This window comes from Lepidochelys olivacea (genome assembly GCF_965140295.1).
Source record: "Lepidochelys olivacea isolate rLepOli2 genome assembly, chromosome: 16".
Taxonomy (NCBI): domain Eukaryota; kingdom Metazoa; phylum Chordata; order Testudines; family Cheloniidae; genus Lepidochelys; species Lepidochelys olivacea.
The window spans coordinates 10,249,198-10,275,747 of record NC_140426.1 but is presented as its reverse complement, the minus strand read 5'-3'; the positions used below and the strand labels follow the sequence as shown (position 1 = coordinate 10,275,747).

General features: G+C 51.5%; 1 protein-coding gene across 1 annotated transcript in view; it reads left to right on the top strand.

Moving 5' to 3' along the window:
* Nucleotides 1–26,550, top strand: part of AKNA (AT-hook transcription factor) — a 71,998-nt gene that overhangs the window by 27,082 nt on the left and 18,366 nt on the right. The window contains exons 3-12 of the mRNA XM_084649845.1: nucleotides 2,763–4,003; nucleotides 4,622–4,696; nucleotides 18,093–18,249; nucleotides 19,173–19,333; nucleotides 19,594–19,653; nucleotides 20,558–20,685; nucleotides 21,978–22,194; nucleotides 22,719–22,873; nucleotides 23,755–23,928; nucleotides 26,170–26,446. Coding sequence (XP_084505971.1) covers nucleotides 2,763–4,003; nucleotides 4,622–4,696; nucleotides 18,093–18,249; nucleotides 19,173–19,333; nucleotides 19,594–19,653; nucleotides 20,558–20,685; nucleotides 21,978–22,194; nucleotides 22,719–22,873; nucleotides 23,755–23,928; nucleotides 26,170–26,446 — 2,645 coding nt within the window. The remainder of the gene's footprint in view (nucleotides 1–2,762; nucleotides 4,004–4,621; nucleotides 4,697–18,092; nucleotides 18,250–19,172; nucleotides 19,334–19,593; nucleotides 19,654–20,557; nucleotides 20,686–21,977; nucleotides 22,195–22,718; nucleotides 22,874–23,754; nucleotides 23,929–26,169; nucleotides 26,447–26,550) is intronic.

Below are 26,550 nucleotides of genomic sequence, written 5' to 3'. Positions count from 1 at the left end.
CAGCATCCTTCCACCTGCAGAAAACACTGAGGGTCTTTCAGGATCCCTTTCATGCAGGGATGAGGGCCTGCAGTGAATAATCTCATTCAGCGTCACAGCACTGGGGCAAAGAGAGCGCTACCTGTGGGAATTCCAGTGCCCATCCTTGCAATGCCTTAACATTTTCCTGGAGGTCCCTCACCCGAACACTGACTAGGTCTGATGTCGTTCAGCTTATGAGACCTGGCAGGATCTGGGCTGAAGGTGCTATGGCTGCAGGCTAGAGAAGCCCTCCTGTTGGGAATTGCCAGTTCTCAGGAAATTCACTCAAGCAGATTTTCCCCTGACATGTCTGACACACAGGAGGGGAATGCCAGCTGCATCAGGTGTTGTGCAGGGAATATGGACCTGCGTCTACCTCATCTACCTTTCAGCGTGGCCACAGTTATGGGCTGCAGTCCATATGTGTTGGTAGAAATCTGCTTTCTGTGAAGGAACCTTTCGAACTGTATGGTAAGAGGCAAAGTCCCAGCATGTTGCTAGCTAGGAAGCCCAGAGTTGGAATAAATAAATGATCATTGCGCAGCATGGAAAGATGTTAACAGCTGGCATCTCCGTGGGGAGCAAACACCAGGACTAGTGCTGGTCAGGACACAGCCTAGAAGTATGAAACCCCAGCCAGGAGAATCTTGATTTCTGTTCTCAGCTTTGATACCAGATTGCGGCTGTGTCTTGGGGCAAGTCACCTGCAGTACATTTTCACAAGCGCCTAAGACTAAGTCTACACAGCAACCAGACACCCGCAGCTGGCCTGTGCCAGCCACCTCAGGCTTGTGGGGCTGAGGCTGTGGGGCTGTTTCACTGCCATGTCGATGTCTGGGCTCGGGCTGGTTCGAGGACCCTGAGAGGTGGGAGGGTCCCAGAGCTGGGGCTCCAGCCTGAACTGTGATGTCGACACAGCAACGAAACGGCTCCGCAACCTGCGCCCAAGTTGGCTGGGGTTTTTCTTCGCTGTATAGACATGGCCCTAATCACAAAGGAGCCCAGATTGCAACATCGGCACCTAAATCATTTGGGCATTTCAGAAAATATTACCCTTCCTCTCTGCACCTTGCATTCCAATGGCTGGGGATGATGATTGTTCCCGGGGATGGACTGGTCAGTGTGTATGACGGTTAAAAGGGAAACCACGCTAATGCTGAGGAGTTTAAGACCTTGGACTAGGAAGGGAACAGTGGAAGCAGTAACATTTCCTGATGGTACCAACATTTCAGTGAATTGGGACGAAGGAAGATTTTGTGAGAAACTCTGGAAGGAGCTGAAAAAAGGAGCCACGCAAATGGGTGGGGGCGGGTGAATGTTAGGGCCGTCCAGGGCAAAGTAATGCGTCGGGGAAGAAATCCTTAAGGGCTGGTCAGATGCAGTGGTGGGTTTGGATTTCGTTGTAAAAGACCGAGCTGTCCTTGCCGGCATCTGCTCAGTGGTGGCCGGAAGAGTCAAGAAGATATCCAGGGTTTGCCTGCACTGCCGTTGGGAAGGGTGATTGCAGGTCATATGGTGACCTGTGATCCAGCTGCATGGGCGGAGGGCCAGACTGGCCGCCTGACTACGCACCTAGAGTACTGGGTGGGGACTGTACTCGGGTGACTAGCCCATCCCGCTGCCCTTGCGGCTACCTCTCTGTTTAGTACACTAGCTCCATCTCCTCTAGCTCAGCCGTGCCTCCCAACTGCCGGGTAGATGTAGCCTTAGCCTGTATTGAGGGCAAAGGAATAATATGCAAATATCTTCATGTGGTTAATGAGATGATGACCCCCCTAAATATATTCTCAGTGTTGCATATATACTGAAGTCCTACTCTGGAAGATAGCATTCAAGGGTTGGCCATCTCCCTGTAAAGCCGTAACAGAAATAGAAACATCCCAAAGCAGGGACAATAAAAATGATTGGGGACGTTTGTCCTGATACTCTTGATGTACCCCAGCAGGACAGGAGAAACTCCACTGAAGTTGATGGAGTTCCACCAGCGTTAAAATGGTGTGAGAGGAGAATTGGACCCGCTAGGCAAGGGAAGCTTCCATATGACTTTCCAGGTTGACAGAATTAAGGGTAAAATATTCAAAAGCGCCTGAGTCTTATCTTCAAAAGTGACTTGGACACTTGGGAGCCTCACTGGAAGTCAATGAACCTAGCTTGCTAAGGCACTTTTAAATATTTTACCCAAGGACTAGTTGGCTTGGCTTGGCGAATAGGAAAGAGAGATGCTGGAGGTCTAGAAATGTATGCATGGTGCAGAGAAAGCCACTCAGGCTGCTCCCATCTTGTAATGGAACAAGAGGGCACTCGGAAAGGATTAAAAGGCAGTATATTTTAAAATGGCAGAACTGGAAAGAATTACAGTTACGTATGTGTGATCTCTATTTCTCTAAGTAACATGACCTGTGGGACTCTCTGCAGCAGGAAAATATAGGGGCAAAAAGCATGGATTATTATTAAAAAACAAAACAAAAACCAGGTTTGTAGGAATAATAATACTCCCACCTAGTTCTTACAGAGCACTTTTAACGAAGGAGGTCAGTATCATTTCCGCCATTTACACATGGGGAAACTGAGGCATGGGACAGGGAAGTAACTTGCCCAACGTCCTTCAGCAAGCCAGTGGCAGGCCAGGAATAGAACCCAATTCTCCTGAGCAGTTTTGGGGTTCAGTTCATGGGGCAAAAATCAAATGAACAAAAACCATCGAGCACTTGGTGACGGCAGCACTGTTGTTTGTTTTCCAGATGATGGCGAGGAGCTAGAGCATGATGGGACACAGGAGGACCTAACCTCCCCAGCCCACTGGCACCCACAGAGAGACAGGCAGCTAGACATGACTGAAGAGGATGAGGACCGAGCCAGCTCAGGGGACGTGGAGAGACAGGAGGGGGACTGGGAGGCAGGGAGTGAAGGGGAGGGCTACCCAGAGCTCTCTTTCGAGGGCCAGTATGGCTCAGAGTACAGCGCTAGCCCCGATGCTCTGCGGGACGCCCAGGCTCTGTACAGGGACTATGGCAAATCCTTCAGCTTCACCACGGATGGCGGAGAGGAGCTTTCGGGACACTCAGACGTCAGCCCGCCCCTCTCCAGCACCCTGCCGGAGTGCTCCCCCAAGCCAAGCCAGAGAACCGGAGCTGATGTCTTTGAAAGCCAGAGCCGGCTCAGAGAGAGCCCTGAGTTCCCCACAGAAATGGGGTTCTCGTCGCCCTCAGGCGGGCAGCTGGACAGCCCCAATCTGAGCCCGCTGGCCGATTCCCCCCACTGGAGCCTGAGCCTCCTGCACCACCTGTCTGTGGAAGACCTTCAGAATGCCCCGAGCATCGACGCAGAGACCTTCCCAGACCCCTCCTATACTGAGAGCGTGGAGGACCTGCCCCGAATAGTCTCCAAGGCTACCTCCGCTGATGGAGTGAGGGCATCCCACCACCGCCCCGTGCCTCCGTCTCAACCTTCGGAGAGCTCAAGGCTCCAGGCAACAAAGACTTCCCCTTCCCTACGGCAGGCTGGCAGCCAGCAGCAGGACAGGGCTCGGAAGCTGAAGAAGGCCATTTCCCCAGCACTCCCTTCCAAGTTTAGCAGGCAGTCCAGGTCCCTGAGCCCCCAGGGGAATGCCGGGGAGCAGGCAGAACGGTCTGGCTCGCCCAAGTCAGGCCCCGTCAGGCCATCCCTGGCTGCAGCCGATGCCTCGCGATACGGGCGAGGCCAGCTCCACTACCCGCTGCCGGATTTGTCCAAGGTGGAGCCGCGGGTGAAGTTCCCAAAGGACGATCAGAGTTACCGCCCTCCGCGGGGCAGGACTCTGCCCATGAGGGCCAGGGGCTCAGTGAGCCCCGTGGTCTTCAAGTCTCCTGCGGAGATCGTCCGGGAGGTGTTGCTGAGCAGCACGGAGGGATCCCCGCAAAAATACCCTACCCCTTCCACCGCCATGGTGCCCGAGGAGTTCAGGTCCCCGCAGCAAGCCACGGAGCTGGTGAAGCAGCTGCAGGTAACTTCCACCTCTCCCAAACCAGGGAAACCTCATTAGGAGAGAGACAAGGGATCTCGACACAGGTTTGAAATCAGAGGCCCCCCCCCCCTTTTCCCTCCTGCAAGAAGCTGGGCAGAAAGGGGCCGCAGAACTTGGAGGGAATAAATGTTGGAGCCTTCACCTGTATGGTGTCGCCTCTGGACTAGGAGACCATGTTGACAGGGGATGCTCATCCCTCTGGAATCCCGGTCAGCACTGCCATGGGGCAGATCATTGCATGGGGTGTTAATGACAGGGCATTAGGATTAACAGCAGGGAAACCAGAGTCACTTGCTCAGGTAGAATATCGTGTGCGCATGTGTTCAGAGGGGGAACTAATCTTTTGATGTATTGATTCTTGGTTTGCAGACTAAATTCTGAAGTCCCTATTACCTGAGGCATATGTTTCTGCAGTGTTTCCATGTGCAGTGTATGTGTGTCTGTGTACACATGCCCCAGGCACTTTCATACCCGGTGGCTAACTGCTCCTTCAGCCTCCACCCTCCCCCAGCTGGACATTTATGTTGCTATGTAAAACTCAGTGACAGTAACACCCCTACATGACCCTGACGTGTGCTCTCCTCCCTCTCCTTCCAGGAGGACTACCACAAACTGCTGACCAAGTACGCGGAGGCTGAGAACACCATTGACCGCCTACGGCTGAGAGCAAAGGTACAACGTCCAGGGAGCCTGAAACAGGCCAGATATTGGGATAAGCACCCCTCATTGCAGATGTTTCTCCCTATGTGCTTTTGGGGCTGACACATTGGGCCGGCAGGCTCCCAAGAGCAGGCTGCATGGGAGATTTTAAAATAGTAATAATATTTAAGATGGGGAGGTATCATTCGCTCTGGGGAAAACCAAGCACAGGGAGGTGAAGTGACTCCCCATGGTCACACAGCAGGGAATAGAACCTCAGTCTCTTGCCTCTCAGTCCAGCACTCTAGCCACTGGAGCACGCTGCCTTCTGGCCAGAGATTGCTCAAGACCTGCCCTTTTTATGACATTGTGGCAGCCCTGATCCGAGCCAGAAGCAGAAAGGGCCAAGGCAGCCAGGAAATTACAGAATAAATTACCCAAGCTCTTCTGAGCTTCTGAAGAGATTCACTTGTGGTTTGAGAGCAGGGTGGATGCTGTGGTTGGTTCCCTTTTCATCCGGCCAGGTTTGCCCTTGTAGATGCTCGAGGAGCAAACAGGGGCGCTGCATGCAGGGATCGTTAGCCTTCCCAGGCCGTACCTCCACAAACCAGAGAGGGTGGCTGTGAGCTGCTCCAGTTTATGCAACTCAGGTGCAGTTTTGAGGATCGGGCTCCTGCCAAATTGCCAGCGTGGCCTGTAACGGCTTGAAGCTTGGATTTCCTCTAAGGTTCAGAATCTGTCCCCTCAGCTTGCCCGCTTATGAGGCGGTCTGTCTCCAGGGTTAATATACATCTGAGCTGAATGGATTCATACCCACACCTCAGCTAGGGCAGCAGTCTGATTTCCATCCCAGTACCCCTGGGTCTGGTTAGTCTGACACCACACAAGCACATGGAGGGTTAGTTGCTCCCCCAGCAAAAAGCCCCATCTCTACTCCCCTTCTAATGGCCCAAGCTTTGAATTCGCAGCGTCCTTGCACGCTGCCTCTTGCTTCCTTCCTCTTTCTGGGGAGCCCCTGAGCTGCGGTTTAGCTAGTGCAGCACCGGGAGAAGGGAAGTTGAAATCTGGCGCAATGTCATGTTGCAAAGCTTCCCATCTCCCCTCCTCCTTCCCTTCCTGTTCAAGGCGAAGCCCCGCTGCCCTCATCGGGCCAGAAAAGAGACGCCACTGAAGCTGGGTGCCTGTTGCAAAAACACACCCATGCCCATTCACGTGCAGTCGGAAGCATGCCTCTGCTATGTTCACTTGCCATCGATATTCTAGCCCAGGAGTTTGCGGTCGGGAACCTTCGCAGAGACGGCAGGGCTGGTTCTCCGGTACCCTGCCCCTTGTGGTGTTGTGCCCGGGTGAAACCGCAGCTGTAAGGTGCATGCTGTGGGCAGATGCACTAAGACACGGGGGCTGCCCCCTGCAGTTGGTTCCTTGCTTCGAGTGTAGCTGGAGCCAATGAGTAATACACGGTCTTTCCTGCCATTGATTAGGCAAATGGTCTGCTGCAGGTGCAGCCCTGCTCTTTCACTCTATCTAAAGTACTTCCCTGTCCCCCATCACCGGAGCACAGGGGTGGGCAAACTTTTTGGCCCGAGGGCCACATCGGGGTATAGAAATTGTATGGCAGGCCATGAATGCTCATGAAATGGGGGGTGGGGTGTAGGAGGGGGTGAGGGCTCCATCTGGGGGTGCAAGCTCTGGTGGGGTCCCAGAAATGAGGATTTCGGGCTGGGGCAGGGGGTTGGGATATGTGTGTGGCGGGGGGGGGGGTGGGGTGTAAGAGCTCCAGCTGGGGGTGTGGGCTCTGGGGTGGGGCCAGGAATAAGGGGTTTGTGATGCAAGAGGGGGCTCCAGGCTGGGATCGAGGGGTTCAGAGCATGGAAGGGGGATCAGGGAAGGGGTAGGGGATTAGGGCACGGGAGGGGCTCAGGGGCACAGGCTCTGGGCAGCGCTTACCTCAAGCAGCTCCTGGAAGTATGTTCCCCCATCCGGCTCCTACGTGGAGGCACGGCCACATGGCTCTGCATGCTGCCCCATCTGCAGGTGCCGTTCCCGGCCAATGGGAGCTGCGGGGCACCTGCAGACGGGGCAGCGTGCAGAGCTGCCTGACCATGCCTCCACCTACTACGTAGGAGCCAGAGGGGGGTCATAGCGGATGCTTCCCGGGAGCCACGCGGAGCAGGGCAAGCCTCCGACCCCACTCCCCAGCTGGAGCTGAGGGCCGGATTAAAAGCTCTGATGGGCCAGATGGTGGCCTGCGGGCCATAGTTTGCCCACCCCTGCCATAGCACCTCACACTCTTCAATGTATTTGTCTTCACAACACCCACGAGTAGCAGGCCAGTGCGGTTGTCCCCATTTCACATATGGGACACTGAGGAACAGAAAACCAGATCCTCAGCTGGTTACAGCTCCATTAATTTCAATAGTGACTTGCCCGCTATTCCAAGACCGGAATTGTGACGGTCAAGTCTGACCTCCTGTCCACAGAACTTCCACGGCAGAAGAGCAGGGAACTGAACCTGGATCTCTCAAGTCCCAGGTGTGACTAAGTTCCTCCTCTGCCTCGGTGGGTCCCGCGCTTATTGGTGGATTTGCTTGCCTCAGAGATTCACGGCAGCTCTCAGTTTGGCCACTCTTGCTAGTGGCTCAGACCTGCCCATCCACTCAGCTAACCTCATCACTGGCCAGCATGGGGGAAACAGAGAACAATCCCCGCAGTCTCTGTGTCCTGCCTAGTGGGTTGGGGACAGGGCAGATCCCTCTCAGATTTAGACCTTCCCTTCTGGTGTTTCTCACAGACCAGGTCAACTCCTCCTGTGTCTGTTCAGGAGTTGGGGGGATGGGGGGGAACCCGGGCCCACCCTCTACACCAGGTTCCAGCCCAGGGCCCTGTGGATAGCAGCTGTCCACAATGTTCCCTCTATCAGCTGCGTGACAGCTACAACTCCCTGGGCTACTTCCCCATGGCCTTCCCCCAGCACCTTCTTTGTCCTCACTGCAGGATCTTCCTCCTGAAGCCTGATCACCCTTGAACTCTTCACTCCTCCTGCAGCACGCATTCTCACCCCCTGCTCCTGGCACGCCCCCGTACTAACTGATGGGAGGTCCTTTTTAAACCAGGTGTCCTGATTAGCCTGCCTGCCATAACTGAATCTAGAAAGTTCTTAATTGGCTCCAGGTGTCTTGATTAGCTTGCCTGTCTTAATTGGTTCTGGCAGGCTCCCGATTGCTCTAGGGCAGCCCCTGCTCTGGTGACTTAGGGAACAGAAACCTGTTCGTCCAGTGGCCAATATATTTGCCTTCCACCAGACTCCTGTACCCCCCTGATCTGGGTCTGTCGCACAGGCTAGTGCCTGAGCCACTGGGCAATCCTTCCTCTCGCTGCTCCCTGGCATTCTGGGGTGCAGCTATGCTCCAAGCAAAGGCTAGCTCCAAGCAACCCTGTCCTCCTAGCTTTGAGGCCACCGGTCCCCTTTTCGCCTCCCATGCAGTGCCTTACACACATGCGCAGATACACGCCAGCCAGGGCCACAGTCGCTCTTTGCCGTGTGCCGCCATAGAAGGTAGTGTGGCGGGACGCCCCGCCCGGCAGGACGGGAGCAAAGCTGCGGCAGAGAGAGCTGGTAGCAATCTGCGTGCTGTGATCATCCCAGGGGAGGGGAGAGGCTGTGCGGATGCGCTCGGAGAGGGGATGGCCTGTCTGGGATGTGGCGCGGGCTGGGTGAGGAGGGTCGGTCTGTGAGCTGGAATTTGGAGGGAGGCACAGGTGAGAGGTGTGAGTGGAGCTCAGCGTGGAGGACGCTCTGTGTGTCTGGAGAGGGGGCAGTCCGTCTGTGAATGCAGCTTGGAGGGGAGCCCAGCCATGACTGTGCAGGGAGGTGGTGGGTGGACAGGGCTTGTTAGAGAGGACGTTGTCCGGTAATGAGGGGGTAGAAGGGCAAGTGACGGGCTAGGCTTGGGGTGATGGGGAGATGCCCTCTGAGAGTGGGGGCCTCTGTGGGGTGAAGGGTCTATCAGTGAACAGGGTTTGGAAGCGGGAGCAGGGTACTATCCCTAAGCAGAGTACATCCCTCCCTCTTCTGCTTTGTCTGTAAGGCCCCCTCAGGCCTGGTGAAGGCCCATGCTCCCCTGCAGGGCTTGGGGCTATCATCGTGGCTTGCCTGGCACACCTCCCTTTGGCACTACGGTGCGACGCAACAAGGGGTGACACCTCTCAGTGCAGCATTTCACATGCCGGGAGCTCCCTGGGCTCAGGTGGGTGCTGTCACTCTGCACTACAGCCGCGGGATCACCGTGTACCCGCTCCCAGGCCCTGGCTGGCTGGGGAGAGAGGGGGCCTCTTTCAGCACCATGGCCCTGCAGGCAGACAGGTGCGGGTGAGGGCTGATCCCCTGAAAAGCTGTTCATCTGGGGCTCCCCTGTCTGGAGCCCAGCCTGGGGGCCCCCCCAGGATAATGGGTTTGGCAGCCTGTAGATATGGGGTGGAACCGCTTTTTCCCAAAGAATCCATCCAGCTCTTAAAGCGACAGGGCGGCACCCAGCACGAGTCTCCAGGCTTTCCGGTTGGTCAGCAATGCACTCTCTCCTCTGCATCACACGGGGAAGGCTTATTGGTGAACTCAGGGGCTGGGGGGACTGAAGTGTAGCCCCCATTGGTGCTACAAACATGAAGGAGCAGCTCCGCTCTGCTCAAGGTGAAGTGGCCTGTGATAATGCTTTGCGCTGTTTCAGCACCCACCCTGTGAGGATCTCAAATTAGACATTAAACCTCCGCTCTTGAGGTAGGGGTTCTCCCCACTCTACACACAGAGGAACGGAGAACGTGAAGGACCTGATTTACAGAAGAGCTGAACCCCCCCACCCCTCCATCCAGTTGCTGGCGCTCAGCACTGCTGAAAATCAGGCCCCAAGTGACTTGCCCAAAGTTACACAGCTCAGTCAGAGCTGGGAAAGAACCCAGGAGTCCTGACTCCCAATTCCTTGTTCTAACCATTCGGAAAGACTAACCCTCAATATAGGGAAAGTCGCATTAGCTTTATTATAGACCAGAACTCATCACCAGCAGAGAGCATCGCTTCTTTGTCAGAATTCTACATAGGATCAGTACCGCCAGCCCCCTCATTCCTCTGGGGAAGCCGTCCCTTAGTCCCCTTAAGGGAAAGGGCTTGCTGGTTAGAAGTAAGACCGAAAGAGACAGATTTACAAATGCTAGCCTCCATTTGTTGTGCACACAAATTGCAGGTGAAAAGAATTGGGGTGTGAAGAGGGGGGGTGTTTTGGGCCAGCACTTTAGGTCAGGTAGATCACTAGGGGTCTCAGCTCCACCAGGGATGAGTGTAATATAAATGCCTGAACAGATCTAAGGCCCTGATCGTGGATGCAAACATGGAAGCCGGCTTAAGACTGAAGGTTTGGCCGAAACGAACAGAGAGCAGGACCTGCTATGCGTTCCCTCTGGACCCCTTTTGGAGGAGCACTGCAGTGTGTCTTTAAGAAAGAAAGAATTAGGCTCTTAAGCCTATGACTTATCGTAGTCAGTGACTATTTTATTAGCCCGAAAGGTCTTGCTGGCACCCGCCGAGGCTTTCTGAATCACTGCAAGTGATTAGCTAGTGTGTGTATTTATATATAAAAACATGCATGTTCCCAGGCACACCCCCCCCTCTGCTTCCAGAGGCAGAAAATTCTGTAAGAATGGTGGGAACTTCCAATTGCTGGAAGCTTAGGCTATATGGTGGGAGTGCCGTAGCATTTGCAGGCAGGTCACCAAGTGTCTTGGTCGTGGGCCCCCACCCTGGGTCTTTTCCCGCAAATCAAATGTGTATCTCTCTAATCTCCAGAGCGCTTTTCTTTTCTTTCTGTTTCAAGTTCTTATCTTTGATCATCAGAGCATGAAGGCTTCTCTCTTCAGCTAATGGATCGCCTAGAGCAGCCATCATGCATTTGTGGGTGGGGGACACTGGACTGTGCATTACAGGATGCAGTCATCACCCGGTGCCCCGGCAGTATTTGTGTCCAAGCAATGGCATAATGTTGTGTGTCCCGGGTTATCGCACTGTGTTATCTTGATGCTGATGTGGTGTCGATAGTGCGCTGACATTATCGATCTTAGGTACTTCCATGCCGTCCTTCTCTGTAGTATGCCCCTCACAATCTTTAACGTATTTATCCTCACAACACCTCTGTGAGGTAGGGCAGGGCTGTTCTACCCATTGTACAGATGGGGGACTGAGCACAGAGAGGCTAAGTGACTTGCCCAAGGTCATACAGGAGAGTCAGTAACGGAGGAGGGACTTGAACCTAGTTCTCTCGCATCTCTGCTAGTGTCATAACCACTGGCCCGCACTTCCTCCCTCCATCATCTTGTGTTGTTGGGTAAGGCATGTTCCCAGGTGAACTCGAGACTCTAATTGTCTTGCAGGCTGTGAATCAGGGCTGTCCCACTGGCTTTGGGACAGGTGCCTTCCCTCTGCTCACAACACCGTGACAGTCCACGGGTCTCATTCTGGCACTAAACAATCCTTCCAGTCAGTCCCAAATTAGAATAGAAGCCACCTGTTGAAATTACAGGCAGTCTGGGGAAGAAGGATGGTCTTGTCGGTAAGGCGCTGAGCTGTAGGTTCTATTCCCTGCTCTGACGCTGGCTCACCCCGTGGCTGGGGGCGGGTCACTTTCTATCTCTCTCTGCCTCGATTTCCCATATTAAAGTGCGGATAATAATCTCCCACCTTTTGTCTGTCTCGTCTCTTTAGATTGTGTACACTCTGAGCCAGGCAACGTCTCTTGCTATGTGCATGCAAGTCCCCCGGTCTCTGTTATAAATAAATGCGGTAAATATGTTTTTTGGCTGTACAAGTCACAAATTCTTTCCGTTTCCATTCTCAAGAGCCGGTTTCTTGCTGCGTTCCGGCATAAAACTGGCTGGCACCGACCCGACGGAGCTGGCTGTTCGCAAGGACAAATCCATTCAGCACATTCACCTCCCCTCTGGGTTTGTCCTCTCCCCGGACACGTTGGTTGTACAGCTGATGAATGAGCTGAGCCAGCCCTCTCCAGCCAGTGGGTAGCTCGCAAACTGCCTAACGTGACTAGTTCTGGAAAACATTTGCCTTTTGTAATCCACTGCCTGTCCTATGGGGGTGTCACCTATGTCGCACGGTACTGGTCCTGCCTCCTGAATGAATAATTCTCAAAGCCAGAAAGACCTGTCCAGGGGAACATGTGCATGCTTTTGTGAATGTGTAATTGTATGAGGATTCACATGCAGTTATGTATTTGTGTGAGCTCCTGGGATACGATGCATTCCTTTTCCATGTAGATCCACGCCTTGTATACTCTCTTCTTCCCCTCAGTAATTAGGTTCGGTGCTGTGCGTCCTCCTTCGGGTCTGACGTGTGTTGAGTGACCGCTCTCTCATGTTGCTGGTTCCAGGCAACGCTCCATGGCTAAAACGTATGGAGAGGAGAGAGCTGGGCAAACAATTGATTATTTTTGTTTGGGGGCGAAACCGAAAAATACAGAAAAAGAATTTGGTTAGTTTCCAATCAAAACTGATTTTTTTTTTCCAGGTTTTCTCACTGAAATGAAAAACCCAAAGAAAAAATAATGAATCGAGGGTGCACAAAACTTTTCATTGTTGATTCAAAACTAAACGTTGGAACGATTCGTTTCCACAAACATTTCCGAATTTTTTTTTTGGCTCAAACTATTAGTTAAATTTGACCTGAATTTGCGAATAGTTTCAATCCTGCCCCCCCCCATGCATTTTTCAGCAAATTTACTATTTGCTGCAAAAAATTTTGCCCATCTCTAGCTCCAACTCCCAGCATGCACCTCTCCAGCAACAAGGCTATCTAGCTGGGAATGAAACATCTGCTGAAACTCGTGGACTCTGCCCATCGCACTAGCCAGGGGCTGCATTGGAGAACTTGGAGCAGTTTTGACCTGTAAACTGCACTTTAGCCACCAACTCCGTATGGAGAGAAATGCATCGATTTCTGCTCTGTGGGGCAGGTTCCGGGGTGGCTGCTAATTGAAGCTGAAGCCCGACGGGTTCCGAGCAAGCTGCTCACCATGGCCAATACAGCTGTACCATAGAATCTCTATGGATAGTAATTACATACCTGAGCAATAAGAATATAGCAGCAGAGATGTACTACTGACCACCTGATCAGGATGGTGATAGTGACTGAAATGCTCCGGGAGATTCGAGAGGCTATAAAAATAAAAAACTCAATCATCAATTATCCCCATTATTGACTGGGTACATGTCACCTCCAGGACGGGATGCAGAGATAAAGTTTCTTGACACCTTAAATGACGGCTTCTTTCAGCAGCTAGTCCTGGAACCCATCAGAGGAGAGGCAATTCTTCATTTAGTCGTAAGTGAAGTACAGGATCTGGTCCCAGAAGTGAATATAGCTGAATTGCTTGGTAATAGTGACCATAATATAATTAAATTTAACATCCCTGTGGCGGGGAAAACATCACAACAGCCCACCACAGGAGCAATTCATTTCAGAAAGGGTAACTACACAAAAATGAGGACGTTAGTTAAACAGAAATTCAAAGGTATAGTGCCCAAAGTGAAATACCTGCAAGCTGCATGGAAACTTTTTAAAGACACCATCATAGAGGCTCAACGTAAATGTATACCCCGAATTAAAAACCTTAGTAAGAGAACCAAGATAGTGCCAACAACGTAAACAAAGTACAAGAAGCAGTGAGAGGCAAAAAGGCATGCTTTAAAAAGTGGAAGTTAAATCCTATTAAGGAAAATGGAAAGGAGCATAAACTCTGGCAAATGAAGTGTAAAAATATAGTTAGGAAGGCCAAAAAAGAATTTCAAGAACAGCTAGCCAAAGCCTCATAAAGTAATAGCAAAAACATTTTAAGTACATCGTTAGGGGCCTTATTCCTTTACCCTCTCACTTCCCTGGTCCTTCTCGCATAAACAGAGAGCAACAATACCCGAAGTCCGAAGGTGCAAACAATTCAATGTTTATTGGGGTGACCTTCCAGCAAGCTTAAATCCAAGTTCCTTTTTCCTTATTTTCGAATCCCAACTTACTTCCTGTTTGCCTCAAATTTATATAGTAATATTCTTAGTTATACCTTAACTAATCATTCTACTGAAATTTACCTAACCAATCCTAACATATTGTAACATGATTAGCTAACCAATTATATCCTACCACCTTAATTAGTTTACACCCGGCAAAATTAATTATACAGCAGACAGAAACAATCACAGAATCAGACAGAGACCATGCAAATAAACAATAGTAAAGGGGGAACTATAATGACAAAACAATACAGAAGTGAGTATTTCACAACTACATCTATAAAGACATAAAGGTTTCCCAGCTGTGTCTATTGGTAAGTTGAGTTCTTACCAGAGAGAAAACTAGCAAACTAAATTTCCTTTTACATCTTCTAGGCTCTTCCCTTTCTCTGGGGGTGATAGATCGGATCACCTTTCCAACAGCCCCAGATTGCCTTATTTCAATGTGACTAGTTTGGAATGTGAGGATGTGACCGGTCGCTTCCCAGCTTATGGCTGCCTCTGTTGCTTAGCCAAAGGCCTTAGCCTAAGAACAGGGCCTCAGACTGTCACAGTGAGAGGAGGCCCTTACACAGATTCTCTCTTTTATACCTCTATAACTAGCTTAATGATAAACATATACCTAAATTCTTAAAGTATAGGTCTTTACAGACAGGCTTGAATATCTATATCCTAACATACATTAGCAGCAAGAAGCCTGCTAAACAACCATTTGGGCCACTGGATGATTGAAATGCTAAAGGCGCACTCAAGGACGATAAGGCCATTGTGGAGAAACTAAATGAATCAGTCTTCACGGCTGAGGATGTGAGGGAGCTTCCCAAACCTGAGCCATTCTTTTTAGGTGACAAATCTGGAGAAGTCACCAGGACCAGATGGCATTCATCCAAGAGTTCTGAAGGAACTCAAATGTGAAATTGCAGAACTGCTAACTGTGGTCTGTAACCTATCATTTAAATCAGCTTCTGTACTGGATGACTGGAGGATAGCTAATGTGACACCAATTTTTTAAAAAGGATTGCTCCAGAGGCAATCCTGGCAATTACAGGCCTAAATTCAGTACCGGGCAAACTGCTTGAAACTATAGTAAAGAACAGAATTGTCAGACACGTCGATGAACATGATTTGTTGGGGAAGAGTCAACATGGTTTTTGTAAAGGGAAATCATGTCTCACCAATCTACTAGATTTCTTTGAGGGGGTCAACAAGCATGTGGACAAGGGGGATCCCGTGGATACAGTGTACTTAGTTTTTCAGAAAGCCTTTGACAGGGTCCCTCACCAAAAGCTCTTAAGCAAAGTAAGTTGTCATGGGATAAGAGGGAAGGTCCTCTCATGGATTGGGAACTGGTTAAAAGATAGGAAATAAAGGGTAGGAATAAATAGTCAGTTTTCAGAATGGAGAGAGGTAAATAGTGGTGTCCCCCAGGGGTCTGTACCGGGCCCAGTCCTATTCAACATATTCATAAATGATCTGGAAAAAGGGGTAAACAGTGAGGTGGCAAAAGTTGCAGATGATACAAAACTACTTAAGATAGTTCAATCCAAATCAGACTGCGAAGAGCTACAAAGGGGTCTCACAAAACTGGGTGACTGGGCAACAAAATGGCAGATGAAATTCAGTGTTGATAAATGCAAAGTAATGCACATTGGAAAACATAATCCCAACTAAACATATAAAATGATGGGGTCTAAATTAGCTGTTACCACTCAAGAAAGAGATCTTGGAGTCATCGTGGATGGTTCTCTGAGAACATCCACTCAATGTGCAGCGACAGTCAAAAAAGCAAACAGAATGTTGGGAATCATTAAGAAAGGGATAAATAATAAGACATAAAATATCTATATAAATCAATGGTATGCCCACATCTTGAATAGTGTGTGCAGATGTGGTCTCCCCATCTCAAAAACGATATATTGGAATTGGAAAAGGTTCAGAAAAGGGCAACAAAAATGGTTAGGGGTATGGAATAGGAATGCCTGTCATATGAGGAGAGATTTGCTACCAAAAATGGAATGAAAGGAAGAGCTTTGGGGGAAACTCCTCCCAGATCTTGGTTAACGTGGGGAGGAGGAGATGGGTTCTGAGCCATGCTTCACAGCACGGGAGTGAGCAGATGGTGCTGGATTTCCATAATCCCCTACGTCCTCTGCCAGCAGAGGAGGGATGAGAGCTGGGAAAGGGGCCCAGGAGGAAGAAGGCAGAGATAAGTGCCTTGGTGCTGAGGCTATGATACCGTTTCTGAATGGATTGCATTTTATTGTGAGGATGTGAAGTGCAACTTAAAAGAGAGGCGCTGCCAGCCAACATGGGTATCCTGGTGCCAACTAGTATGAGTATCCTTGTTGCTCCTTCCGGGATAACAAGGGAGCCAAAGAAAGAGTTTGGCTGGCAAATAGTTCGGGGAGAGATTTCTGCTTTCAGCGCTTTATGTGCCCAAATCTTAATGGACGTGTCAAGGTGGATATGTGTGTGCATGTGGGCTACACATAGATTTGAGTGTATGTGTAAATACATATCTTCTGAGTCCTGTATTACACTCTTGTCCCCATCCATCCCATCCACCCTGATGCACCTACCCCAGTCCTTAGCCCTGCACTGATGTTCTGGGAATATGCTGCATTTGCTGTTCCTTGAAGTAGAGATCGAGGTCTTCTAGGGCAATATAAGGGGTGGTAAGGCCAGACTGAGCTGGTGTTTACTAGTCTCTGCTCTCCTGGCTCAGGAAGGCTGGGTGAGACTCCTGCAGTCCCTCAGAAACCCCACTAGCAATGTGAGAGACAGGGTGAGCAGTAGCTTAGGGCAGCAAAATGGTTAGTGGTGGAGCTGGCTCCTAGTGTGACAGAATCCCACAGCTGGTGCTGCTAGACACTGTGACAGGCTGGGTCACAGGAACCCCGTTGGACTGCCACCTGATGTGCTAGGACCAACTCTAAGCCCGTTTTCCCCGGCCATTTGGGACTTCAGAGCCCTGCCTGGTCATGACAGACACGCTAGCCTGCTACAAACACAGACCCAGGTCTGAACCACGTCCCCCAAAAGCTGCAGGCTTAAGAGCTTAAGAAGTGCTCCTGTCTCCAACCCCAGACACCCAGTTCCCAATGGGATCCAAACCCCAAATAAATCTGTTTTACTCTGTATAAAGCTTATACGGGGTAAACTCATCTATTGTTTGCCCTCTATAACACTGATAGAGAGAGATGAACAGCTGTTTGCTCCCCCAGGTATTAATACTTGCTCTGGGTTAATTAATAAGTAAAAAGTGATTTTATTAAATACAAGAAGTAGGATTTAAGTGGTTCCAAGTAATAACAGACGGAACAAAGTGAATTACCAAGCAAAATAAAAGAAAACACGCAAGTCTAAGCCTAATACAGTAAGAAACTTAAATGCAGGTAAATCTCACCCTCGGAGATGTTCCAATTTGCTTCTTTTACAGACTGGACTTCCTCCTAGTCTGGGTCCAGCAATCACTCACACTCCCTGTAGTTCCTGTCCTTTGTTCCAATTTCTTTCAGACATCTCTTTGGGGTGGAGAGGCTATCTCTTTAGACAGCTGAAGACAAAATGGAGGGATTTTCAGGGGCTTATATAGCCTCTCTCTTGTGGGTGGAAACCTCTCTCTCCCCCTGTGTAGAATCACAGCTACAAGATGGAGTTTCGGAGTCACATGGGCAAGTCACATGTCCATGCATGACTCAGTTCTCTACAGGCCGAGCCATTTCCCACATGTTAACCCGCATGTTCCCAGGAAAGCTCAGATGTGGATTGGTGTCTATTAAGGTCCATTGTTAGCCAAGTACTTCCATTTACTTGAATAACCCCTTCATACAATGTTGACCAAATCTGCCTTAGGTGCTCTCTACAGCAAACGCTTTAAATACAAGCCCAGAGCCAACGCTCATAACTTCAGATATAAAAATGCTACATGCATACGAATAGGCTGAATACATGCAGTAGAAAATAACCTTTGCAAAGATACGTTACACGGCATATGTAGCATAAAACATATTCCAGTTATGTCATATTTACGTTCATAAGCATATTTCTATAAAGTGTTATGTGGTGCAACGTCACAGACACCCCCCGAGATGAGCCCTCTCTGTGCATGGTGCTCTCAGCCTCTCCCCGCTTGGGCAGTGGGAGATCAGAGCAGGGAATGGGAGCCGGAGCTCCTTTACGGCAGTGCAGAGCATACCCCAAGGCCAGCATGTAAGAATATCCCCCAGGCTAAAGCAACACAAAGAGCTGGTGCTTCCCACAAGCTGTCCAGCTGAATCAGTTGGTATCTGAAAGCCTGATCCTCTGGATGCTGAGGGTCAGTGTCAGAATTGACCAGAATTCTCTGCTCTGCTTTCTCCCCACCCCTCAGGTGAGCTTGTACGCCGACCCGCCAAAGCCCAGCCACAGCGTTCACATGGGGACCGTGGCCCATGGCTCCAAGGTCATGGCTTTCAGCATCCCACAGACCCGGACAGCAGAGTTCAGCACCAACCCAGCTCCAGCCCTGCCAGCAGGTCTGGATGAAGGTGGGTTTGAGGCACTGGAGAGTCTGTTGATGCAGCTGCTTTTCCTCTCGTTCTGCCGCCCCCGTCCTTCCTGCCTGGCAATAAGCTGCTCCCTTACTCCTGCTGTTCTCCAGCTGTTCACAACTGGGGCAGCACGGATGGGAACAGCTCCAGACCAAATGCCAGCAGAGGAATCTGGATGCATGCCACCCACCAGCAGCTGGATATACTGTCCATCATCGCTAGCCTATGCTCCAGCTCCCAGGACTCCAACATGGTGGTAGGGGTACTGTGCTCTGGCAGACGCTGCTCGTTCTGGTGTGCAGGATCCATTCATCTTGCGCCCCTCCCTACCCCGTGCCTGTACTGCCCACCATTGCTGGGACCCCTCTCATGCAGCATCTTGTCATCACCTGCCCAGTGGTTGCAGCTGCATCCGTGCTGCCCATGTGCAGTCCCTGCGTGTCTCTGTAAGGGAAGGATGTGGTCCAGTGTTGGCCTGAGTCCCAATTCATCACTGGCACAAGCGGCCACAATGCCAGTGACCTCAATGGAGTTGGCACCATTTGTACAAGCTCTCAGTATCCCCCACCATCTTCTCAGTGGCCGTGGGAGAAGCAAAGAGAGCCGAGCAGGGCTGATTGTTCATCCTGGTGCAGCCCCGTGGCCAAGGCAGATGCTCATTCGCAAGGAATTCCATCTGCCGATTGGCACATGCACCAGAGACTGAAACCCAGATGCTTCTCACCTGGGCTCTCTGACTCATTGGGAGCTGCTGAGAGTGAGCTGAACGTATTTGATTTCACTGCTCTGGAGTCAGATCTGGAGACTGTGGCTTGTCCCTGCCGTAGTGCTTAGGATGGAGGTGGTCCCTTAGTCCTGGTGTCACCTAGAGAGGGGAGATGACACAGCTGGGATCTTCTTACATTGGTCTTCCCTTCCAGGGCCATCGTCAGCACCAGGAGACCAGGCTCCATCCTTTCCAGCTCATTCTGCACTCACCGGCTTGGCTGGGGTTGACACCTGCACCTCTACGGAGAGACCATTTCCGGAGGATCCCCTGACACAGACTTTGGCGGGTCAGGCAAGGAAATTTGGGATGCAGGCAAGTGGGGTCCAGAGCGAGCAAAGTACGGTGTGTGGAACGAAACCCACTCGTATTTGGGGAATGGGTGTGCTGAATTTGTCAGTTCTGGGGGAGAATCCAGCAAGGGATGGGGGACAAGAAAGGAACCGTGAGGAAGAGGAGGGGCAGGTATAAGAGGTTAAGCTCTATTGTAATGCTGTAACCATTGACCATTAGAATTACCTTCCTGTAGGTCAGCTCCATGGGACGTTAGTTAATGCCTTATTCCTCCTATCCAGGTGGAATCCTTCGAGGGATTGATCCAAATGGGAAGACTGACCCCGCAGGACCAGCTCTCGGTACACCCAGCTTTACTTTCTGCTTCTCTTATTAGCCCCTTCTCTGAGATCCCAGGAATTTCCAGGAGGCATCCGTGGAGCGGCGGTTGTGTCTAGTGCCGGGCACGTGCATGCAGCCCCTTCGGTCACTGAGAACCCCAGACGGGCTGAAGCACATAATACTTAGTCCTGCCATGAGTGCAGGGGACTGGACTACACGACCTCTCGAGGTCCCTTCCAGTCCGACGCAGAAGACCCCGCGTGTCCCCAGGGAAGCAGGGTCGCCAGGCCTGAGGCTGTTCAGTGCCATGGCACTGTATGGTTGACTCACAATGCTGGGCGGTGTCACGCCAGGGCGATGCGATGCGATGCCACAATCACAGCAATGGAGTTTCACAGCCGGGCCCCAGCTTCAGTGTACGAGCTCTTCACGGGGCGTCGGGACGGGTGCACGCAGGGCAGCGGGGCAGGGAGGAGGTCATTCGGCAGTGCTGCACTTAGCTAGTCCTCCTGTGCCACGGGGCACCAGTGCTGGGCCTGTCTCCATAGTTCCTAGCACCATCGGAATATGTTGGTTTGGTGTGTGTGATCCTGTTTCCTCTTACGGCTGGCCCCAGGGGGGATAAGAGCCTTCTACTTGTGCGTAGCTAATGGAGTAACCCTCTATCTCAGTTGACAGAGGCTCATGCTTCTGGTTCTGAAGGTCCCAGGTTTATCTCCCCTGAGGACTTGTGATGGCTGCATGTGTGTGTGGTCCTGGCTTTGTTACCCCAGGGATTCACAGGCCCAGCCTGGCTGCAGTTCAAAATCCCACTCCCATGACCTAGCCAGATGCTGTCCTGGGTGTGTCATCTGGTGTAAGGATTCCACACCGGGGGCCGAAAGCTCAGACTCACACGTTTTGATGCGCTGCCCCCTGTCGTAGGGATTTGCGAGGCTGAAGAACGCGCAGGATGCTCTGGAGCGAGCGTATCTGCAGGCCCGGGAAGAGTACCGCCTGGAGCAACAGCGCCCAGGTGCAGCGGGGCCCCTTGGGGACTTCGATTCAGACAGGTAGCTTTTTTTTCATCTGCCTTTGTTCCGTAAACTGTGTCCTCTTGAAATGATGAGTTATATCAAGAGGAAGCACGGCTCAGTGGTTAGAGTGCCACCTTGAGACTCCAAAGACCAGGGGTTCAATTCTGGGCTCGGCTACAGGTACCCTGTGACTTTGGGCAAATTGCTTCGTTTCTCTGTGCCCATCTGTAAAGGGCAGACGACAACACTGCCCAGGGGGTGAGGATAAACAAGGGGCTCAGACACTGCGATGATGGGGTTAGAGCCCAAGAAAGAAAATGTTGGTTAGACAGAGGGGCTTTGGGATTGGAGTTTAAGAGCTGGGTTTCTTTGAGCAGCCGGCCGCGAAGGGGCGTGAATGAATGCTAACTTCCCTGCTGATGAGCCACTGTCCATCAGTGTGATTAATGCAGCCACGTTTGTGGCACTGGACTGTCCTGTTGCGATTATGCCGTTTTATTCTAATCTACCTGTGTTTCCTGATTGATACTTACGGACATTAATGAAGGGATGAGGCCGGTGAATCCTAAACAGTGAATTACTGTCTGCTGCTTTCCAATCCCGTACTAGCCAGCTCTGTCGGCTGAGTTCTCCTGGCTCATTATTCACATGTTTAAAAGGATGCTCTGACGCTGCAGACAATGACCTGGAGCCGCATGTGTCACCCTGCGTGACAGATGAGCTCTAAGAGCTGGTGAGAGTGGACCAGATCTGATCTCAGCCACACCAGTGTAAATCCAGGGTAACCCCACCCATATCCGTGAAGTTAGTCCTGATTTCACTGACATGGACAATAACAGCACCTGCAGGTATATTAGATAGGGTAAAAACATGTAAGGGGAGAAGCCAGCCTAAAGCTGAAGCACCTGCTATCGGCCCCTGTTAGTGCCCTTTGGTCTGGCAGTTCCCCTGCTGCAGAACCTGGCCCAGAGCATTCCAGGATGGGGCAATTGTTATGTTTTATTTCTGTTGCCAGTGCCCCGTCTCAGAGCAGAAGCCCAGTGTGCTAGGCACTGTACGCACACCCAGAGACAGTCCCTGCCACGAGCTTGCATTCCAAACAGACAGGCCAAACAAAGGAAGGATTGTTACCAGATGGGGAGGGGGCCACAGGGAGTCACCCAAGCAGCCTGTAGCAAAGCAGGGACCTGAACTCCGATCACCTGGGTCCTATGCTGGTGCCTTATCCGCTGGGTCATCCTTCCTTTCTAAGCTGTGAGCTGTTTCTTTCCACCTGGGCATGGTTTTGAAGGTCCTCACCCCTCTGCTGCTGGCATGGTGTGTTTCAGAGCGGTGGAAGGGGAGATATTCCGCCTGGGAATGCGCTTGGAGGAGCTGAAGGATGGGATTGACCGAGCACAGCAGATCCTGCCCTCCCCGAGGATTTGCTCTGCACCAGCCTTGCCTCCCAGCTGTTTGCCAACCCTGGTCTCAGAGCCGCCACTCTCCTCCCCAAGGCCGTCAGTTCAAGTCCCCATCCCAGCCCTCCGCACTCCCTACCCTGAGGTAAACGCCGTGCTGCTCTCGGTTTCTGTGGCCTGAGGTTTCCCAGGCAAGGTGATTGCTGACACTTCTCATTCCCAAGACATTACAGAAAATTGGACTGGAAGTGTTTTCAAATGATTCCTCTTTCAGCACCTCCTACAGAGAGATCCCGGAACTGGAGTAGTGGGGATGTCCTGCCTGCAGCCACTGCTGCTGCCCGGTTCCCTCAGTGACTCCTACTGGGTCAGGCCAGAACTAGAGTAGCAGTGAGCTCTCCCGACCCCCATCCACACACACAGCCAGAGCTCCTACTCACTTCCCTACAGCGCCTCCTGCTGGAAGAGGCTGGAGCTGGAGTAGCGCCGAGCTGTCTTGACATGGTGTAGAAGCCCTGGCTTCTTTTGAGATTCTTTCCACTTGTGGCTTGAACTAGAAAATTGCTGAGATCCTTTGCAGCCAGCATATCGGTACCATTCCCTGCAGCGCCCCCTGCTGGCAGAGGTGTTCTGGTTTGGGGGCAGACCTTACCCCTTTCTGCCCCGTAGGCCCCTGTTCCAAAGCATGCCCGCGCTCAAATGCAAGTGGACGCAGAGGTGAGTTCTGCGAGTGGCGAGACGGAGGAGGAGAGAGAAGAGCTTCCCGAGCCCCTTCGGCACAAGCAGCTTCAAGTGGAGAAGGACTTCGATAACCTGCTGGACCAGTAAGTGTTGCCCCCGCTAACCCAACCAGCCACTTGCATGCTGACGTGTTGAAATGGACATGCACGTGTTACGTGCTCACAGCCAGCACCCGTGCAACACAAGTGCCTGCCATGCAGTGATCATGCAGTACAGTAATTTTGTGCCCGAGGGGGATGTTTCAACTTCTGGCAAATCAATTCTTTGCCGGTGTCAGCTCTCTGAGGCATTCACACCAAGGGGCCTGCGGGTCAGGGGCTCTGAATACACAGCATAGATCTCTGCAGTGAGAATAGCTTCACTGCCCACCCAGTGCGGGAAAGGTGCATTTCGCCTCATCACTATGTTTGTAATGGGAAGGGGAAACTGATGTCGCTCAGGCCGAGAGTTCAAGCATCGACTTCTCGTGGCACAAAGGGCAATTGGTTCCCACCCCTGGAGGCCTATGTCCAACCCAGCCATGAACACACAAGTCATGAGTGTAGCAGCTTCAGACTTGTCCCCTGGAAAAACCAACACATGATACTAGCCTGGCAGGGGTAGCCACATCTGCATTGCCAAAGCTGTGTGGGAGCTTGGTGCCGAAATCATTAGAGCCTCTGCCAGGTAGGATTGAATGAGGTGTTTTGGCAGAGCAGTGAGGGAGGAGCTTTTGCCCATACTAGACCTTGCTCGGATAGAGCTGCCAGGGCCCTGTTTGCTTATGCACTGGGCGGCTAACCTGTCCTGCGAAACTGGCTGCTGAGAGTCAATCCAGATCAAGTGGGAGCTGGTGCATCATCCTTAGGTGCAGAGTGCCCCTGGTGTTTTAACTGGGTCTGGGTGCCGGAACATGGTAGTGCTGCCACTAGGAAGGGGACCTCTGGCTGGATGGAGAGACACTCAGTCTCTTTCATACCACCAGGTACAGTAGCTTCAAGTCCTTGCCTGAATCTCTGAGCATGGAACAGCTGGGCCTGGAGGAGAACGGCTCCCCACAGGAAGTGGATGGCCCTGCTGCAGAGGATGCTGGGACGGCTGAGAGCTCTCTCGGGATGCTGTCATTAAAGGAAGAGAGGACGTATGTGACCACTCAGCCGTAAGTAATTCAGGAGCACGAAATACCTGCCCTGTGAATATCCTGCACTAACTGGGGGGAGAGGGGAAGTGATAAGAGACTAATTTAAAGGGACAGCACCAACTGACTGTAGGCCCAAAATTTAGGTTCTGTTAGAAGGGGGGACAACTCGTTACAAAGCTTTTTTGTTATTTAAAAAATAAATGTCTATTAAAAACTGTTTTATTGTCATTTCTTTGTTTAAATGCCCTGTCACGTTGGAAACCCAAAGGCTAAAGTGCAGAGCTTTATGTTTCTGCTAAGCTGATCAGCTGTGAAATAGTTTACATTACTGGCGTTTGCCTTGCCATTGTTAGGGTTCAGAGGTAACACACACAGGTGAATGGGGTAGTTCATGCCTGTCCGGGGCTGTTGTTTCTCAGGAAGGCTGCACAGCATTATGTTATATTTGAAAAGTTTTCTTTGCAGTCAGGGTGGCTAGACAGGCCCAGATTTTCAAAAGTGGCCACTGATTCTGTGTGTCTCAATTATCTAGGGCCCAGTGTGGGTCTGGCACCTGTAATTCCCTGTCACTTCATCTAGTGCTTCTCCCGAGATCTCTGAAAATCAGCCCTTTGTTGTTGTTATTCCTCAGTATTTCATGGGGGGAGAGAGAGAGAGAGATTTTAAACAAATCGCCTTCGCAACATGCAAGATCTTTAAGCATAAAAAGGGAAAAAGTAATGTCGAAAATTTATCCCCATGAATCATCCATCCCACAAACTGATTCCATAGGTTTGGGGAGTCAGGAGTTTTGTTAAACCCTCTGCAAAACTCGTGCACTTTAGGTACTCAAATGGACTTACTTACTGATTGATTGTATTGTATTGTGGTAGGGCCTCTGAGCCCAGTCCTGGATGGGGACCCCATTGTGCTGGGCGCAGTACAGACGCCGAACAGAAAGATGCTTTCTTCCCCAAAGAGCTCATAAACTGAATTGCCCCCGGATGCTCCCTTGAGTTAGGCTCCCAAAATCAGCAGCCACTTTTGGACATTTTTCAGCTTCTTTTTTTTTTTTTAATGAAATCTTCAACTTTGCAGAAACTGACGGTAGCATCAGGGCAGTGTGGACTCAATCTAACCCCTGCTACATGCTGTTCTTCTGTGTTATATTTACCAGGGCATTGTGTCTGGGGGTGACCTAAATAAGAGCTGAGTCCCACTTTTGCTTTACCCGGATAAAATATAATAAACCAGGCGCACAAAGACGCCTTCTCTCTCTATCTCCCAAGTCACAAGCAGAACAAAGGAGCCTTCGGCTATTACTTGCCCCGCTTTGGAGGGCAAGCTGGCTGCGGAAGCGAAGAGGACTCTGTCCCCTGGGGGCAAGTCTATTGCAGAGCAAATAATAAGGAGAAGGAGGGCATCCAAGAGGAGGAAGAAATGGGGGTGGGAAGGGGGGAAGAAAAGTGAGCATGCAAACTTGAACACATTCTACTGACTAGGAGAGAACCAAGGAACTGAGGCTCTGGCTGTTTACTTGTATAATGCCTGTAAGGCACTCAGTAAAGGCCCAAATGGTGCCAGGAGCTGTACACATGTAAAGGAAGATGCTGCCCCTGCCCTGAGTAAAGCTATCAAGCTAAGGTATAAATCCACCCATCTGGTCACTGACTCCCCACATCATTGCAATACACATGTGGAGGCCCTGGGGCCTGTGATTTAAGGTGCTTTTCTTCACCGGGGCCAGACTCTCAGCTGCATAGAGCTGGTCAGAGAGGTTCCTATGAAACCCCTTTTTGTCTGACTTCGCTGATTGCTGGAAATCAAAATGTTTCGCAGAGACAGTTGCGATGCCAACAAAGCTCAAACAGCCCAGTCTGTCGAGGTGTGTAGGGGGGTGTGTGCGTGCATGTGTGTGTGTGTTTGAAATGGAAACCTGCCAGGTTTCCTGCCAGCACGCCCACCCGGCTCCTCAGCAGCCTGCCTGCCTGGCCCCCAGGGCTTCCAAGTCTCTGGGGGAAGCCCTCCCGTCAGAGCACCCTGGAATCGGGGCTCCCAGGGACAGCCCACAGGAGTAGGGCCCAGGGGCCAGGTCTCCCATCCCTTTTGTGGAGCACTCTGATTTTCATTTTGAATCAGAGCTAACCCAGTTTTCGACTCCGGAAATCCTCTGGACCTGGCGGTGCTGCAGGAGACCAGATGGCAGCAGAGCTATGACAAGGGGGCACTGCCCCATCTTGATGGAAGGTTCTGACTGGTGTTGCTTTCTCATCCTGACAGGCAGCCCCTGGAGAGGAAGTCGCACGCCCTACAGCCAGGGGAACACCGGCAGCTGGTCAGGAAGAGCAGTCGCTTGTCCTCTGTCCAGGGCGAGGAGTCCCTCCCTCGGAACATGGCTATTAAAGCCAGGCCCCAGGATGCAATCCCCAAGCCCTCCTTCGGGGGGCAGCAGGAGACACTATCCCGCCAGAGCAGCATGGCCAGCGTGGTGGGCAGCACCATTTCTGAGCACCTTCCACAGAAGCCTTTCCATCAGGCAAAATCCTCACGGTCCGAGGTAAGCGCCCAGGAGGGTGAAATGGAGGGCAGGGTTCCCACTTACTCGGGGTCACTGAATTTGGGGCACAGATCCAGAAGCTATCTCTGAAAATAGGGCCCTGT